Genomic DNA, 19,498 nt, shown 5'->3' on the forward strand with positions numbered 1-19,498 from the left:
AAGACGGCCCCCCCCCCTCTTATCCAGGCTCACTTTATTCTTGAAAATGGAGATACAAGACCAAGGTGCAATGCACCTTCCAAACTGATGAACTCAGTGAAAACCTAGGACCTAGATACAAGACTCAAGAGCATATGTGCAAGGTAGACAACAAAAAGGAGGACTCCAAGCTCAAGTTTCAACTCTTGGCTTGCCCAATCCACAAGGAAGAAGCCTGCAACAATCACCACTTACATCCAACATTAGAGACAAGCACTAGTTTCTAGAAAGATAGTAGAAACAACATGAAATAGTGCTGTAAATCAGATAAACTTGACAATACAGGCTCCCTTTGTGACTTGACCCTTTTTTAGATGAAGTCCTTGATGCCTTTGAAGCTACCTTGGGTGAGGAGAGTGTGGAAATGGGGCAGGAATGAGAACAGCTTAGAAAAACAGCCTGTAGGCTAGAGAGAGAAAGCTTTTATGGAGTGATATCTGTAGAGAGAGAGTGCCAATGCTGATCCCAAGGGAGGAGATGTAAGAGAGGAGCTGCTGCTGTTCCAGAGGTGCACAGAAAGGCAGATTTCTGCAAGGGAAATGGGCTGGAACAGTAGAGAGAGAAATTTTGCAGTAGAGAGAGAAAGACTGCAGCAGGAGAGAGAAAGGGGCTGTGGCTGCTCTAGGCTAGGAGAAGGAGAGAGGATGCTGCTGCTGTTCCAGAAGAGGTGAGAGGTGGTAGATTTCTGGAGAGGAGGGGCTGGAAGTGTAGAGAGAGAATGTGCTGTTGTAGAGAGAGAAAGTGCTGCTGAGGTGAGAGAATGGCCTGGGGAGAAGGTGGCTGCACCCAAGGAGCTGGAGAGGTTCTGCTGCATCATCCAAAAGGAGGGAGAAGAAAAGTGACGAAATTTTCATGTGTGGAATGAAGGGGAGAGGCTTTCTTTTATAGGCTCAGCCCCCCCCCATAGGCCTAGAGTGGAAGGTGGACACTTGTCCCAGATTTTTGGTGGACTGCAGTCCCAAAGAGGACAGCCCACAACTTGCCCCAAATCTACCAGATTTGGTAGATTTGGGGCCAAACACTTGGCCTGCATGCCCTGCCACTTGCCATGCATGTTGCCACATGTGTGGGACAGGTGGACTGACCTGCCAGCTCAGATTCCATGTGGCAGTTTGCCACGTGTCACTCCCAAAAACCCTAAAATTTCAAAGTTGTCAGAATTCAATTCTGATCGCACCCACGGGTTCCTAACAACTTAGACTATCTATTGACGTACTCTAAGGTCATAATTGAGCCATACTGAGCTCATTTGTTTGTCGTCTTATCTTGTATCTCCATTACTCTTGGCATGCTGCCAGGCCCACACCCAAAGCTCAGGGAACATTCTCTTGAATGGTGCCTAGGTCGGTATGCAATCTGTGCATTTGATTGGTCCCATGTTTGGGTACTCAGGTGGGGTGTGGTTTCTAGATGTCCCTCTCAAAGAGAGGCCATCACTCTTGTGGGTCACTAATGCCCATAACCCCAAGCAAGGGGGTCCACCCTCAAATGCTAGACCTAGTCCCCATTGTCCGTAACTGAACAGTAGGAAAACATTTCATTTCTTAATAAGTATACTATTGAAAAACAAAAAGAAATAGTACCAAGCAAGTGGATACATGTTGAAGCAGGATGACACCTTGGCCGACTTTTATGGCCCCTTCTGGGCCGACTTTACTGCCCTATATAAGGGCTGTTGCTGGGCTCTTTTGGGCTGCTGCCTGGCCCCAAGGGCAGGCCCCATTGGGCCCTACCCTTGGGCACATCTATGGCTAGGTGGCTGGCCCTACCTCTGCCCCTTCTGTCCTGCTGGTTCTGGACCTCTGCTAGGCTCCCAGCCACGTGTGCAGCACTGTACTGATCCATACTGCTGCTGAGGTGAGAGCCGCCATGTGTTGCCATCATATAGCCACTCCTCGCCTCTATCTGGAGCTGCAAATCGCCACTGATCTGCTCCTGGAGCTGCTTCTGCTAGTCGCCTTATCCATGGTGCTGATCCATACTCCCAGATGGCTCTAGGTACTTCTCTGGATGCGCTGCCCACATGACAGCCATGATGCTGTCCATGTGGCAGCCCCTTTCTCTCTTTTTTTGTAGGGTACTGCCCTAGGTCTCCCTCCCCCATGTTCTCCTCATATGGGGGCTTACAGATGGGGAGGTGACCTTTCCAACAAGGTGATGAAGTGATGAAGGTGGTGAGGAAGGAGGGAAAAAGGGTGAAGGAGCGATGGGAGAAGAAGGGGAGGAGACGTAAAGGGTAACGCCCCCGAGTAGCATGCAGCATGGATAGTTCTAGAGATGCGTTATACCTTCAATACTGGTGGTGATCTTTTTCGAAATGGGAGAAATGTAAGTTCCCCTATGATTATAGATTTATGGAGAGAGGTGTGCCGACTCTCCGTCATAATGTTTTTTTAAAATGTTCGTTCTTGTGCACGTATTCTAATTTCTAATGAGTGCCTTCTTCTGATGCACGTTTATATTGCTTCGACATTCCACATCAAACCTACCTATTCTTTTTCTTTTTCTTTGTCTTGCTAGAATTTGCAAATTCGATATAAGCTTGATTTTTGGGACGAATATATTCTTTAAAAGATACACATAATACAATGACTTAACACTGACAACAAAACATTTTCATCTAGTCAGCAATACAAGTGAATGCTCACGTGCTTACATCAATGGATGTAGTCTCAAATATCCGTATAATTATTGAACCAACAACTACATCAACAGACTATCAGCGAAGTGAGAACAAAAAAGTTTTAATACACAAATGATATATCATATTTCTAGACAATTACATAGCTTTATTCCCATGGTTGTTATTACCATGAAAAAATAGATACTAGCAATATGGTGACATCGTATCTTGTAATGATAACATGGCTACTGAGGAGATTCTTATTGACCTTGACATTTAATTCAATGAGTCGGAAAAGTTGTTTGAAAGCATCAAAGTTCCAAACTACTGGAAATAAAGACTGATGGCATATCAGCATGTGAATTGATATAATGTCCCTAGATTTGCTAAAAGACACACATGGTAACATGGCACTGGGATTCTAGAATAATTTATGGAACAATTTGCCGGTATGCATGATGCAACGAACCTTGTGATCAAAATGGAAAAGCTTATTTATAGTTTCAACAAACAACTATATGACCAATGATTCACAGCAACCACTCCATTTAAACCACCCAAATCAAATTATTGCAAGTACATTAGAAAAGTACTACATAAGTAAAAATAACATTCGGGGTTTGTTAGGTTACAGTACTCGAGGGGCAGCCTATTTACTCCAGAATATTTTTTTGGAAAGGCTTTTCTATTTTGTCATGTGTAATGTCGATAGATATTTGATATATATGTTCAAAGTTATCTCATCTAAAGCATTTGACATGTGACTAATCCATGTGATTAATGTCTAATGTGACTATGACTTCCACGCATCTATAACCATTTTTTGATGAGCAACACAATCCATACCTGTTTACATCGGAGTTGGCCAAGCATTTTAATTCATTCTGAATATATATCATTTCTAAAGAATTTGAAATCTTTTATGATATGATTTCTAAGGGATTTGAAATCTTTTTTACATAACAAGATTAGTTATAATTTCTTTTACATGTTAGAAAGACAGTAAAAGTTGAAAAGCAGCCTAAGATGTGTTATAAACACTTTGAGTCTTCTCCCATTGTATTATCACTCCTTTTTCGGAAATTCCACCACCTAGCCTATCTTTCTATCTCGACCTTATCTCCCGGCTCACTAAATCCACTTCTGCTTTATGGTCTTTGTTGATCAATTTTATGTCTCTAGTGTGAGACGAAAGTATACAGCTATGGACAATAACACACATATGTAGTGGACATGTAGTTACCACCCTTTTGCCTCTCTGTCTAAAACTCTTTCTCTAAAACCCGATTTGTATACAAGTATCGTATAGGTTAGGGAAGCCCAATCATTCTTCCAAGAGAGAGAAGAGAAAATCAAGCTTTTGTTTTCAAGTATCGCGGCATAACAAATCCAAAGTGAAGTGGATTTTATTTGATCTTATACACATAGTTTTATTAGCAATGCTCCAAACTAGATGAGGCATCAAGGTGGTTTGTGCTTGAGAATTCTGGTGTAATGGAGTCCTTATGTATACAAATAGGCCATGGACTAAATAATTGGTATTCTTTCTAGGCAAAGATAGTATTTTGTGCTTTATACAAGCAAACTTAGGGTCATCTGACTGATTTGTTAAGATAAATGGGTAATTCGGGCTAGTATTAGTATTATGGAAAGATGATTACTCTGCTTATGGCCAGATAATGTTATTCATTTGGAAATAAGTTGACGAAGGTATTAGAAAACTTGTCTTAAAGTTTTTCTTGAGCATAGTACTTGCGGGAATTCAGCATGAGTTTACAATATCTAACTTTGATTCTATTGCTAGTTTTGGGGGAAAATGGAGCACCATAGTAAAAGACACATCTTGATATTGATATCTTGGTGGTATGTGTTAGAAATTACAACAGAGGATACCTGCAGCCAAAGACTGATAGGCTGCCCAGGAATTCACATAGAATTGTTTAACTACGGAATCCAAAACTTCTTTACTGTGTTCTCAACATACATATTTGCAAGCCAATAAATAGACAATGCTCCAACAGACAACAAAATACATTTTCATCCAAAAGAACATGATAAAAAGGAGTCTAGAGTCCCACCAAATCGTGGTCCTCTGTCGTTACCAAAAGGTATTGTCCTGCTACCTCCGTGGCACTTCTAGATCCCTAAGCCTTCGTGCTCCTTGTCGAGCTTCTGTACACTTTAGCTACCGTGCCTAGATCCTTGCACCTTACTGCCCTGAATGTCAGCCTAGATGTGCAGCCTCATATGAGCTCTTTGTCTGCAGGTCCATTCCAACTTCCTCAGTCTTGTGGAAGCCCTTAAGGCTGGCTGTGTTCTGCTCCAATCTGCTCTTCAATTGCTGCTCTAATGGATGTCAAATGCCCCCTTGAGGGGCTCCTTTTATAGGCCCTAAACGACCTCAAAAAGGACAAACCAGCAAGCCCAAAATGGCCGACCATTCTGGTCTGTGAACTGACCTAGTAGGGGCACCATCCTTGAGGCCTTGCAGGCCCTGCCTGTCCACGTGACATCCAGCCAGTGGACCAGGCCTTTGCAGACCTAGTCGGACCTGTTCCAGGCCCATTTGCTGGCCCTTATGCGCCTATGAACCCTGCTGTTCCGCCTTCTGTTAGGCCACTTCCAGCCCCTGGATCCTTTGCTTGTAGTGCGCTACAAATTGCTCCACTGTTCTGTGCTTACGTCTCCTGCCATGCCATTGCACTGTTCCATGCTGTAATCTTTGTGCAATCCTGTTCCAACCAATCGCTTACAGCCGCGTGGCATCTTAGTACCTTTGCTGTCTACCATGGAGGCTAAAAACTGGTAGGTATGTTGTCCCATTTGCTGCCCACACGACAACCCATGTGCTCCGATTGTTGCACTGTGCTGCCGTGTGGCAGCCACATCAGCCCTAAGTACACCACCCCCATGCTCTCCTCATATGGGGGCTTACAGATGGGGAGGTGACTTTTCCAACACCCCCTCTCACCAACACATCTTGGACCAATCCCAACTCGTGTGCGAAGATGCTCTAGTAGCTTTCATGTCTTAACCCTTTCGAATAATCTGGTGTCGATGTCGATTCTTGGCTTCTCATCTAGTGGCTCCTACTCCACCAGGTCCGGTCCCGCACAAAGCGAACCACCCTTGTACACAGAGGTAGCACTAGATGGTACCAACTCCTTCAATCACGACCCCGCCTTCAAACTTGAGCAATCGAAGCACCAACATCGTCTATCTGTTCCCCTCATAATGAGTGACCAGCCTAGAGTCTTCTAGGCACCATGCTCTCAGGGTTGAAACAGACCGTCCCCCATTTGGCAAGGTCTGGAACCAAATAACATACTCGAGAAATCAAATCCCAAGCATAAATTCAGATTACTTGGACCATAATCTCGTAGTGAGCTCTCAGCCACAACATCCCTTTGTGGTTCTGTGATGTTCCCAACATCCATCCGACCCTGAGTCCATAGGTCTTGTCGAGGAATCCTCCTCTATGTTAGTAATACTAGCAGAGCACATGGATGACTCTAAGCACTCATGATTGTCCTTCACCTTCACAAAAGTTTCTGACTCCTCATCTAACCACATCTCAATGTAGTTTAAGGGAGAAAGCAAACTAACCATAACTTTAACCATGGTTGGGTGAACAAGGTGCAATTTAACGAGGAATGACAAATATCCTAAGGCTGAAAGCTAGCATGAATGAGGTTTGGATTCCACGGAGAGAGCGGGATAATCCAAGAAAATGAAGGCTAATCTTGCAAAAGCAAGGCTCTATGTAGAAATAACTATTTGGGACATAACTTCCATATTTAGAGTCAAAGGCTAAGAAAAGCAAGAGCTGGGCTGCTGAATACAAGCGATCGAGGAGCTCCCAAAGAGCATATGACTTACTCGCCTAAGGAGTAGTAGGCTGGTGGAAGGGACATGTGGTTTTGGGATGCATGACCTGACCTTTAAGAGACTAGCTTCCTTGGTGACCTAGACTTTAGGCTGGAGGGTGGTCCGAGGTCGTGACCTATGGCTGAGAAGTGAGCTTGCTAGATCAACCTCTAAGGAGTCTTGATACCTAGTGATTGTATGATGTTGATTTGATGTGCCAAGTGAGTGGATTCTTACTCAAGGTTAGTACCAGGCCTTTGCAAAGTCCTTGTAAGAATGCTTCATCTAGGCCTCTATCTATTTAATATCTGTTCAGAGACTTAGCTTGTGCATCTCAACTTTTGTTTGCATTAAAAGTGCTCAATGATTACAAGTTTGACTTTTAAAGTTTCTTGCAATCAACGATGTAGGTCTGAAGGTTTTCATTAACTTATGATATCACTTTCTATTTTGATGTTGTTTTAGTTTGTAGGTTCAAAATTCTTACTCGGTAGCCTCGTGTAGGCAATCTTTGATTTCTGTGGAAAACATTGTACGGATCATTGATGTTTTTCTGATTCTATGCATGTGTTATGTTGATTGACTCTCATGGTCAGCTTCTGAACGATGTTGTTGAGGGGCGATATCCTCTTCCAGAAGGTTCGGTTGTAAACCAATTTTTCAAGGAAGACAGCAAGACAGATCATTGCTTACAAGGCATGCAGAGAATTTCTATCGGTAGTGACGATCCAACTGTATCATGTGATCACACATTGCGTGATGATGGGGAGGTTTGTATTAGACTAAGCAGGTCTCTTTATGGTATAAGCCATTGGATGGGCCTGCAGAAAGTAGTTCTGTATTTCACAGCTTTTTTGGTGTCTGATATGTGAGTTACATCATTTGCATGGTTTTTAAAATGTTTTGTGATATGACACTACATGGATGGTTGAGTTGAGGTTGAGTTCGTGAAATGGTTGCTGATCTTAGGATGCTGTAGATAGTGAGCATGTACAACATGCCAAGGAGGCCAAGGATGATGCATGTGACAGCACTCACAATACCAGAAAGAGAGGTCCTGCAGACGAATCAATGCAAGTGAATTCTGCTATGAAGAAATCATGCCAAGCTGACGTTTTAGGTGTTGACTCTTTGAAAGCAAGAAAATCACGTAGGTCAAGTTACAGGCCTGAGATAGGGTCTCCAATGAAACTGAGGCAAAGAAATCAGGATGGTATGGCAGTGACGTCTCTTAGTCCCATGAAAGTTGATAATGATGATGAGCATGGAAGAATTGAGACATCGGCTCCGCATGTTGACGATTCTGTGACTGAGGAATTTTTGGATTTGGGTAGCGATGGGCATGAAGAGTTGTGCCATAAGTGTGGAAATCCTGGAACCTTGGTATGCTGTGATGGATGCCCAGTAGCAGTGCACGGGGACTGTTTAGGTGCGGATTTAAGTACTCTTACTGAGAGAGACTGGTTTTGTCCTGTGTGCATGCAAAAAAAGGCCGCTGAAGCTGTAACCAGAGCCCAACAGGAAGAAAGGGAGGCTAGGCAAAGACTGGCTGAATTTATGGCTGGTGCAGGTCACAGGAATGCCCACCAAAGATCGAGTCACAGGTTTACACTTTCACACAGAAGATCAGAAATAGATCTCGGAAAAATGAATGCTATAGATTCTACAGTGCATGTGGTTGAAAAAGTTTCAAAGAAACCTAGCCGTCCAGAAATTCACTTGCCAGAATCAAAGAAAGAATCTAAGCTAATGCCTTTGCCGCCAACAAAATGTCTTGGAAATGGGATTGAAGTTCATAATGGAAACAAAGGGTTTTCTTCTGAAGTTAGAACAGGGTCTGGTGGTGCTTGCATGGAGGCAACAATCGATGCACCTACAGATGCAACCTGCTCAAAAGTAAATGATCCAGTGCCTATAAATCCAATCGATATACAGGAGGAAGATGGTGATGGCCATGATGGGGATTTAGAAGAAGGAAGTGAAGGAAGCAAGATAGATGATGATTATTCTAATGGCAGGAAGAAATCTAGGATGCAGCAAGAGTTGAGTCATGATATCCCCGAGAGACCTCGCAGTGATCACGTTCCAAGGTTTGTTTACTCTCTTTTACTTTCCCTCTATGGCTCATATTTTTAATCTTACAATTTGAAGCTAGTTAGAGAAGTCCTCATGAATGTTTTCTGCATACACAAGAAGCGAGGTGGTTTGGGGCAGGAACAACCGCCATAGCCGAGCATGCGACCACCAATGGTATGAGTTGTATATGATCCATAATCAGCTTGACCAAAGGATCTATAGGCAACCAATCAGTCGACCCTGCATGGCACACTATATGATAGTCACCCCTCTTGTCTTGATATATCTCATATCTTTAATGCTCACAATCCTCCATCCAACATCTATCGAGATCACCATAGAAGCTTGCTCTTGAGAGTGGATGGGTGGACACCATAACAACCATGAGTTGTATCAGTAGTTTTGCTATATCAAAAATTTTAATTCTCTCTAGTTTTGCATTGTGTACTTGCATTTATTTTGTTCCTATGTACCATTTTCTTTCAATGCGATTGTTGATAGTGGACCTTGGTATGTCCAAGAGGGCTGGTGAGGTTAATATAGTAGAGCTTGGCAATGGCAATATGGCTGATAACAGACCTTGGTACATCCAAGAGGGCTAGCAAGGCTAATAGCAAATCTTGGCAATGAAATGATTGTTCTAGGCAAAGGTTGAGCGGCAAACCTTGGTGATGGCAATGGTGTGGCAATTTGGAGATTGTGACGGATGATTTGCAAAGCAATAGGCTAAAATGTTGTGTATTGCATTGATTTGCAACATGCCATGGTTGAGCATTGATTTGGGTGATAGTGTAGGGATTGGCTGTAATTCGGTGGGATTGCCCTATTGTTGGTGCACTTAGTTACAAAACTTTGATGCATGGTTTATAAGTTCCTAAGATTTGCATGGTTTTCCGATGGTTGATTTTCAAAGCGACAGGCTAAAGTGTTGTGCATTGCACTAATTTGCAACATGTCATGGTTGTGCATTATTTGGGTGATAGTGCAGGGAGAGCGTTGAGCGTGGCTACAAATTGGGCAGGATTTCCCTATGGTTTATGTACTTAGCAACAAAACTTTGATGCATGGTTTATGAGTTTCTAAGATTTGCATGGTTTTCCTATGGTTGATTAGGATGTACCTAATTTCCCTATGGTTGGCGCACGGAGATGGTTTTTCTAAGTTCCCAATCGTTGATGCAATTGGATGCAAGGCATCTTCTTGGTTTGGTCCTTGATGATTACTATCTAGTTGTTAGGGGTCTTGACTAATTCTTTGGTATAAGCATTGGAATCAAGACGAGGAGTAAAAATGTGGTTGTAGTCGAAGAATTAAAAAGTAGGGGTCAAATTTCCACAATTGGGAAGGGATATATGTTGTAAAAATTATCTTATTGATGGAATAAAAAATGCAGGGTTTAATTTAGAAAGGATCAGCAAGGTTAGTTTAAGAGGCTTTATTTTACATCGCGAAGCTGATTGCATGTTTTGACCAATGTCCTTGTTTGCATTATTTATATATATGTAAGCATAACATGATTTGAAGGATATTGGCCAACATGGCTTTATTTTATGTTGTGATCAATTTTCTTGTTTGCATGGTTGTCAGTTTTGGGATCCTCCACCATTAGCAAGGCTCTCCCTTGCAAGGAGGAGAGGTGCTAGCAAGGTTGGTTTAAAACCAACATCCTCTATCATGAAGGCTCTCCCTTGTTCTTAAGAGAGGTGCTATTAAGGTGGTTTTTAAGATTGACCTCATAAATCCTCCATCTTGCAAGAGGCCATCATTTCTCAAATGCGGATGTGCCACCAAGGTCGATTTTAAAACCAAGGTTAGTTTTAAACCAACCTTTGGTATTATCATCCACCACCAAGGCTCTTGCTTTTGAGAAGGAAGGTGCTAGCCAAGGTTGGTTTAAAATTCAATCTTGGGAATCCTCCATCTTGGTTGAGGCCTTTAACTCCCAAAATAAAATGTGCCACCACGGTTGGTTTTAAACTTGATCTTGGGTATCCTCTGACATCAGCAAAGCTCTCCATTGCAAGGAGGAGAGGTACAACCAAGGTCATCGAGGTCAGTTTAAAAACCAAACTTGGTAGCAACCACTATCATGAAGGCTCTCCCTTCGTTGTTGGGAGAGGTGCTACCAACCTTGTTGACACGTCCCAGCACTCGTGAAACCTCTGATCTGCAAGCAAATACAAGAACAAATACACAACGTGAGAAATTGAGCAGGCTGCTCACCACCCAACCATGACATCTACGGGATGTGATTTCGAATCAGGAGATGTCCCCTCCGAGCCACGAGTTGAGCTACTGGCACGAACTCCCAACCAGATCCAAACCAGCCTGGTGTCCCATACCACCAGGTGGCGCTGTGAAGCCCGGGATCTACTACTGGGCCTTGGGCTATGCTAAGATGCAGGCGTGCGTCCGCGACTCAATCCAGGACCTAGCACCTGGGAAGGAAACTTGCTCCCATCGGCTCCCTGAGAACTGAACCCCTGGGCCCCTTTTATAGACTCGGGCCCCAAGCGCCAAAAATAGCAAAGACCTCAAACTGGTTCGTACCCTTGCCACTCAACCCGAGAATCAAGCCTGCCTAGCTCTAAGCCTCCCCAGGCTACCTGAGCTAGTCTTGTGTACCCAGTACACGTCAGATACCAATCCGTGCACATGACATACTTCCCCTCCTCTAAGAACTCACTCCTAAGTTCGCTAAGAAACCCGGAAATGTTCTTTGGAGGTTTTGTAATGTCTCCCATGTTGCATCCTCCTCAACAAGATCCTTCCACTTGATCTTGTATTCCGTGATAGATCGATTACGAATCTATCTGTCACGAAATTCAAGAATACACTCAGGTTCTATTATCTCTTGAGGAGAAACAAGTTGATCATCCGCACCCAAGACTTCTTTCAGTCTACTGACATGAAAGACTGGATGTACTTTAACATCAGGAGGCAATTCTAGTCGATATGCAACTGGTCCAATTCTTTTAATGACCTTGAACGGACCACAGTATCTGGGGGATAATTTTGGAACCAAACCAGTACTTAGGCTCTTGGATTCCTTGGGAATTCGCAAATATACCATCAATCCTTCAGAGAACTCTCTAGGTGAACGATGTCTATTAGCATAAAATTTGTCTCGATCTTGGGCACTTCTAATAGACTCCTTGGCAAACTGCAACATTTCCTGCATGTCTAGCAAGAAGTTCTTAGCAGCATCATTTTGAATCCCTTTTAACCCAACCATAACTGGTGACTTAGGTTGAAACCCGTACATAAGCATAAAAGGACTGTAACCAGTACTAGAATGCTTTGCACTGTTGTAAGCAAATTCTATCATAGGTAGATAATCTTCCCATGAAGACTGTCTCTTAGATACATATGCCCGAAGCATGTCTTTAACCAACTGGTTAACCTTCTCTGTACTGCCATTGGATTGTGCATGATCTGAGGAACTCATACTTAGAGTAGTTTCTAACTTCTCAAAAACAAGTGTCCAAAAGTTACTTGTAAACTTTGAGTCCTTGTCACTGACTATGTCAGATGGCAAACCATACAGCTTAAACAAGTGGTCCACAAACTCGTGAGCGAGCTGAACAGCTGAAATAGTTGTTCTAGTAGGTAAAAATCTAGCCATTTTTGTCAAACGGTCGACTATGACCCGAATGGAGTCGTGACCCTTGCGCGTTCGAGGCATAAAATCCATGGAAATACTTTTCCATTTATTACCTGGAATCTGTAATGGCTGTAATAAACCCGTGCTTCTAAGGCGTTCTGCCTTAGTAACCTAACAAATCCGGCAACCTACTACATAGTTCTCAATAAATGCACGCATCTTAGGCCAATAAAAGGTATGCTTCACAAGAGACAGAGTCCGATGTATACCCGGATGTCCAGCACTAGGAGCATCATGACACTCCCAGAGAATCTTGGATCTAAGGTCCAGAACATTTGGCACACAAATCTTTTCATTCCGGAATAGCAAGTCGTTCCTAATCATCCACTGATCTCCCGCCGCCTGTATCGTAGGTGGCACAATCCCTGAGTCTTGGTCAACCATGGAGCTCCCATCCTGGACTCTCTGCCAATAAGAACTGAAATGACTATCAGTTGCGTATAGCCCTCTCAAGGATTGAAATAGGTCTGAATATTTCCGTCAATGACATAGCATTTACAAACTTGACTCGACTTAAGGCATCCGCCACACTATTCAACGAACCCTTACGATAACGTATTTGAAAATCAAAATCTTGCATTAATTCTGTCCATCTAGCTTTCCTTCCCCTCAATTCAGACCCATCACACACATACTTAATTGACTGATGATCAGTCAATACAAGAAACTTCGAACCATACAAGTAGTGTCTCCAAACCTTAAGGGCATACACTACAGCATAAAGTTCCTTTTCTAGTGTGGGCCAACGATATTGGGTGTCGTCTAGCTTCTTACTCTCGAAAGCTACAGGTTTGTCCTCTTGGAATAGAGCTGCCCCAATCGCAAAATCACTCGCATCGGCCTCTAGAACATAAGGTTGGGTAGGATCGGGTAATGCAAGAACGGGTGCTTCCTTGATAGAAAACTTCAAGGTTTCAAAAGCCTTGTTCATTGCATCATTCCAAGAGATCGGCTGGGTAGACCTGCGACCTTTCAATATGTTTGTCATGGGTGCCGTGATATGTGAATAATCATGCACAAACTTCCATAGAAATACCGTAAATCCTAGAAAAGAACGAAGTTGTTTCACAGTCTGAGGGATAGGCCATTCTAAAACCTTCTAGATACGATCCAGATCAATGCTAATACCTTCAGAAGAAATCTTGTGTCCTAAGTAAATGATCTCCTTCATAAAGAAGTCACATTTACTCATCTTGGCATAGAGTTTATGCTGTCTTAGAATAACTAAGACAATCCGGAGGTGTCCTATGTGATCCTCAAGCGTTCGGCTATATACCAAGATGTCATCTAAGAACACTACAACAAATTTGCCCAGAAAATCTCGGAACAAATCGTTCATCATTTGTTGGAAGGTGGCAGGAGCATTGGTCAAACCAAAAGGTAATACAAGAAACTCGTAGTGACCATACCTAGTTTGGAATGCGGCTCTATCTATGTGTTTAGCATAGATACGGATTTGGTAATAACCCGTATGCAAATCAATCTTAGTGAAATACTTCGCTCCGGCCAAACGGTCTATCAGATCATTGGAACGAGGTAGAGGGTATCGATTCTTAATTGTCACTTTATTTAATCGTTTATAATCTATACATATTCTCCATGTAGAATCCTTCTTCTTCCTTAAGAGGACAGGTGCTCCCCAAGGTAATTTACTTGGGCGAATATAGCCCATATTTAGGTAATCGTGTAGCTGTGTAGCTAACTCATCCTCCTCAAGCTGGCTCATCCTATAAGGTGGTACACTAATAGGTTGAGCCCCTGGGACTAAGTCTATGCGATGATCTACTGTCCGTTCTGGAGGTAAACCTTCCGGCAGTTGAGCAGGGAATACATCCTTGAAACTATCTAACAACATTCTCAATTCACGGTGTTCAAACACACTTAAATCATTCTTGTTATTTATAGAGACAACAAATGAAGAAAGCGGAACAAAACACACTGATAGACATCATAATGAGAAGTGTTTAATAGGTCCCTGAGAAGAGGGAATATTATCACACTGAATACAAAATTGGGTGTCCTTATCCACAAAAGAAAGGGTATGCTCCGTCCATCCAATCCGAATATTGTGGGTTTTAAACCACTCTATTCCGATTAACAAATCCACATGCTCCAAGTGCATAACATAGCACGTAAGAGCTGCTGTGTATGTTTGAATCTGGATAGGAAGCGCTTCAATCTTGCGATCCCAAAACTGCTTCCCAGCTGGAAGCTGTATCTCATAGGTGTGATCGCTAGGTATCGTGGACAGCCCCATCTTCTGCACAAATTTGTAATTAACAAAGTTGTGAGAGCTGCCCGGGTCAAAGAGAATGTGAACCCTTTGGTCCCTAACTTCTCCATAAACTCGGAAAAGATCATGGGAACCAAATAACGAAGTATTGAAAGTGCAAGAAAGTGGGCAGGTAATGACATTTACAGAAATACCTGTCATCGAAACTTGGTTCGCTCCCTTGGCTTTGGTACCTAGACCCGCTTGGAGCTTCGGTCCGAGCGCTAACTTTTGATTCTTGCGCTTTGGACATTCATTCTTGGTGTGGCCCCGCTCCTCGCAGTAGAAGCAACGTCCTTCCTTCTTAAGCTTCAAGGTTCGAAGGAAACGGGCTTGACCATTCTTTGCCTGAGTCAAGTGTTTCTTGGAGGCGTTGTCTATAGACTTCGTCTCCCCGGTACCAGTCGTAGACTGCCCCGGTACCAGTCGTAGACTGAAAGAACTTCTGTTTGTTCTTTCCACTCATGTCGGAAACTGTAGTTGCCTTTGCACCGGCCATGGTATCATCATAAATACGTGCGTAATTCATGGCCTCTTGCAACGTTGTACATTTGTTGTTCTTGATTTGCAACTTGTACGAATCTGGCAAACCATCCACAAAGAAACCTAGCAAGGTCACTGGATCCATCTTTGTGGCCCTGGTCTGCAGATCTCGAAACCTTTGAAGATAAACTTCAAACGACAAGTTCAGCTTAGACATATCGAGGGCTTTAAGCTTGCCTACGATATCATAGTCATCCTCCTTCCTCAGGAACTCCTTCCTGAAGACCCCTTTGAAATCTATCCATGTTACCGGCTTAGGTTGGAGTTCCTTCCACCATAACAAAGCCTTTCTTGACATGAAGCCGGATGCAAGCTGTATTTTCTTTTCATCTGGGTACGGGTGGAACTGGAAGTGTACCTGCCACTTGTGCAACCAAGTGTCAACAACCTCCTTGGTTCTAGACTTCTGATCTCCGGGAAAAGGGTCTGGAGTTATGTTCGGACCTAGCACTGAAGCCATGGCATCCACATGCGTGAGTGCTTGCACAGTGCTAGTCAGAAGGGTGAGAGTCGTCTGAATCCCTTGGAGTTGCTGTGTCAACCCCGTTTGATTCGCATTAACCTGCTCGAATTTTCCATCCAGAGCAGTGGTGAATTCACTGAAGGCTTTCTTCGTAATCAGATTGTCGTAAAGACCCTGGTCTTCATCAGCAGGGTAGTCCAAATCCTGATCTCCCATGGCAAACTCAGGATTTACAGAATCAGCCATGTCTGAAATCTGATCTGAAAAGAGTAGCAAACCGAGAGAAATAACTGGGGGAATCGAAGCTGGAAGGAGAGTGGAGCAGAGAAAAACCGTCCCAAGAGAAGCTGACGAAAGAAGAGGAACTGTCTGAAAGAAGATGCTGGAAACTGACGATCAGCTGGCGTAGGTGATCCCGTGGTCTCTCCTTGCTGGTTTCGGTGCAGGCTGCAGTGTACGGAAGTCTGCTACAGTCCATACTGTACGGAAACTCCCACCCCCCCCGCTGGCTGTACGGAATGTGACGCAGACTGTATGGAAGCTGACGCAAGCTGTACGGTAGCCTGTCGCAGGCTGTACCGAATCTGACGCAGGCTGTACAGTAGCCTGTCGCAAGCTCCTAGATGGCGCAATCAAGTAGATGTGCAAGGAGGTTTTCTTGCGCACTCTAGCTGAGGCTATGGCTGAGCTTGGGACCCTGCTAGACTATAAAGGAGATGGTGCAGCTAATCTAGGAAGCTATGCTTCCCAGAAAAGCTCACCCTCCCAAACTTGGAGGGTGGTGCTTTTTTTCGAAAAAAGCAGCTCCTCCCACAGTGTGGCTGCACCCTGCTCCAGCCACTGGCGCACCTCCCTGCCTGGCCGAATTTCTTTCCAGCCCATGGCGCACCTCTCAGCCTCTCCTACCTGCGTCACCTACCTCTACGCAGCCCTGACCAGCAACGGAATCTCCTCGCCTACCACCCAGCTCTTCTCACGCCTCTCCTACCTGCATCTCCACTCTCTCCTAGCTACGCCTCAACCCTCTCTCACTTATCCCTTCAGCAATTCCGAAATCAAGACTCTCCTTCTTCCTACCTTTTCCCTAGATCCAGACCACATCCGATAACCCATGAACCAACAAGATCTTGCAGCAGCAAATTTCGAAATTAGGGCATACCTGGAGGAAGAAATCATCCAAAATTTTCGCATCAGAAGTTCCTACCTCAGGAGTTGGCTCTGATATTAACTGACACGTCCCAGCACTCCTAAAACCTCTGATCTGCAAGCAAACACAAGAACACACACACAACGTGAGAAACTGAGCAGGCTGCTCACCACCCAACCATGACATCTACGGGATGTGATCCCGAATCAGGAGATGTCCCCTCCGAGCCACGAGCTGAGCTACTGGCACGAACTCCCAACCAGATCCAAACCAGCCTGGTGTCCCATACCACTAGGTGGCGCTGTGAAGCCCGAGATCTGCTACTGGGCCTTGGGCTACGCGAAGATGCAGGCGCGCATCCACGACTCAATCCAGGATCAGACCTAGCACTTGGGAACGAAACTTGCTCCCATCGGCTCCCTGAGAATTGAACCCTTGGGCCCCTTTTATTTTTAAAAGCCGAACTTGGGTATCCTCCATCATTAACCAAGGATCTTCCTTACAATGAGGCGAGGTGCTACCAAGGTCGGTTTAAATTTTGACCTTGTGAATCCTCTATCTTTCAAGAGGCCCTCGGCTCTCAAATGAGAATGTGCTACCAAGACTGGCTGACTCGGGAGAAGGTGTAGAGGCAGCAACTGTAGAATATAGAAGTTTCCACCTGGGTTCAAGGTTGAGCTTTTGAGGAGCTTGTCTGTGCCATTCTGGCCATGACATCTAACTGCACCTCCTAGCTGAAGCCAACCCCCCGGGGATGGTCTGGGGGTTCAGCCCCACTCCAAAGGGAGCTGTTGCTGAGCTGGACCGAACTGACGCTGTTCCTGAGAGGCTGAGAGAGAGAGAGAGAGAGAGAGAGAGAGAGAGAGACGAAATTCTTTATTTATACCTATAGGAGACCCATATTCTATGAGACTACTGAGTTTTAACTTTAAGTACTCAAGCTCAAAGAAGCAGCTCTGAAAGCCAGTTCTAAGGTCTTTCACTTGCATATCTCCAGTTACTTTCCTCAAACTATGGAGAGTATGACAACTACTGGCAAGGATGAGTCCAATGTTTCCAGGAGCTTTTTCCTATGAGTCGGAAACTCTTTGATGTAGGCTTCTTTTTCTTGGCCCTTGGTAGCAAGCTGCATATACGTCGGTCAGTCACCCTCATCTTTGCATAGAGATGTGCCAACAACCAACAAACAACATCATTGTACTGCAGTAGTGGATTTACTTTGAGCAAGACCGTGCATCTTCACTAGCTGAAGGTGAAATCAAGACCACCTAGTTTTGTTTTTGCAGAGGCTCTAAAGTTTTTAGTTGCGAGTCCTGGAGGGATCCACATCTGCTTCATCATCCTAAATGTGTTGTGGGAAATCGCCCCCTTTAATTGATTTAACTGGTGTGCTTCGGACATTATAAATTTTTTAGTTAGGAATCTGTGGTAAGTATGCAGTGTGTCTCCTTGCTTTTCTATTTCATCAATATGTGGCAAGTATGCAGTGTGTCTCCTTACTTTTCTATTTCATCCCTCAAAGATGCAGATCTTTAGCTGGCAGTCGCCCCCCTCTTCCTCTTTCTTCTTTTTACTTTTTTTTTGTTTGGAGGGGGGAGGGAGCTGGGGGTTCTTTTCTGACAACTTGAATTTTTTTAGAGGAAACCATATTGCTACTGGCATCCGAAGGAAACGCATCCTGTGGTCCAAGGTGGAAGAAGATACTCTAAAGGTACAATTTCAGTGGGCTCGTATTATTTTATTCTTGTTTCATAATCTAGATTTTAGCTTTAATTCGATTGTAAAGGAGTTCCTATTGCAAACAGGAGGGAATCAAGAGGTATTCTCATGATAATGGTACCTGGGGATTTCAGTGGACTCGTATCTTAGACTTTGGCAGAGGGAAGTTTCATCCTAGCCGCACTGATATTGATTTGAAGGATAAATGGCGTAATCTTGTTAAAGCATATATGTCTCCATATGATTGACTGGAGTAATGGTGATGGGTATTCCCTGTCTTGGTCCTTCTAGCTTAGCCATCAAGGTAACTCGACTACACCCACTGTTGCTGTGGTCTTGCAAGAACCCAGGGGAGTTCACTTCAGCATCTTGACAAATTACTAATGAATCAACATCATTTGACCTTTAGAATGTATCTTGAAGCTGTGCCATTAATTTTGTGTATATTGTACAGGCTTAAGAGTGGATTGGGTTTTTGAACCAAACATTATTTTTTATCTGAGGTAGTTCTGTAGCTGTTTTACTGTATTCACTTTTCGAAGTATCTTGACCTCAGGCTAGTTCCTTAGCCTCTGATGTCTCAACTCTGTTATGTAACTTGTTTTGTGCCATATGTTAATCCTGGATGCTTTTCAAGCAGATCAACATCGCAACTCACTCCATACAGATAAACTTTCCAGGAGTTAGCTTGCGTTTAAAGTTTGGGTCAGCTGTCCAAAAATATAGTGCTCATCAAAGCCTGGATTTATTGAATTCTCCAAATGTTTTGTTAGGACAAATGTAATGCATTCTTCATGTCAGCCTCTCCTATTCACTTTTGACTTGAAATGTCAAGAATTTCAAAGCTTCAGCCTTGACTACCTGCAGGGACTGTCCATCGTGAGTTACCTTGAGCAAAGATGGTGAGGCACTCTATGGGCTAAAACAGGCCCCAAGAGCATGGTACAAATGCATTGATGATTACTTCAGATGAATCAGATTGTTCGGAATGCCAGCTTATATCTCTGCTAGGAAGGAGGCAAGAGACGCATGCTTATTTTGTAGGTGATCATGAGCAAAGATCAAAGAAATCCTGGGCTCTTGAA

At 43.8% G+C, this 19,498-nt stretch overlaps 1 protein-coding gene across 1 annotated transcript in view; it reads left to right on the plus strand.

Annotated features, from left to right (window-relative positions):
- LOC147887886 (uncharacterized) overlaps nucleotides 1–18,964 on the plus strand; it is a 66,538-nt gene extending 47,574 nt beyond the window's left edge. The window contains exons 5-8 of the mRNA XM_087393972.1: nucleotides 7,126–7,299; nucleotides 7,499–8,619; nucleotides 18,333–18,405; nucleotides 18,500–18,964. Coding sequence (XP_087250098.1) covers nucleotides 7,126–7,299; nucleotides 7,499–8,619; nucleotides 18,333–18,405; nucleotides 18,500–18,661 — 1,530 coding nt within the window. The 3' untranslated portion in view covers nucleotides 18,662–18,964. The remainder of the gene's footprint in view (nucleotides 1–7,125; nucleotides 7,300–7,498; nucleotides 8,620–18,332; nucleotides 18,406–18,499) is intronic.
- Nucleotides 18,965–19,498: the final 534 nt, after the last annotated feature.

Source organism: Dipteris shenzhenensis, chromosome 22 (assembly GCF_047967505.1).
Source record: "Dipteris shenzhenensis isolate YYH24624 ecotype China chromosome 22, Dip_SZ_1.0, whole genome shotgun sequence".
Lineage (NCBI taxonomy): Eukaryota > Viridiplantae > Streptophyta > Polypodiopsida > Gleicheniales > Dipteridaceae > Dipteris > Dipteris shenzhenensis.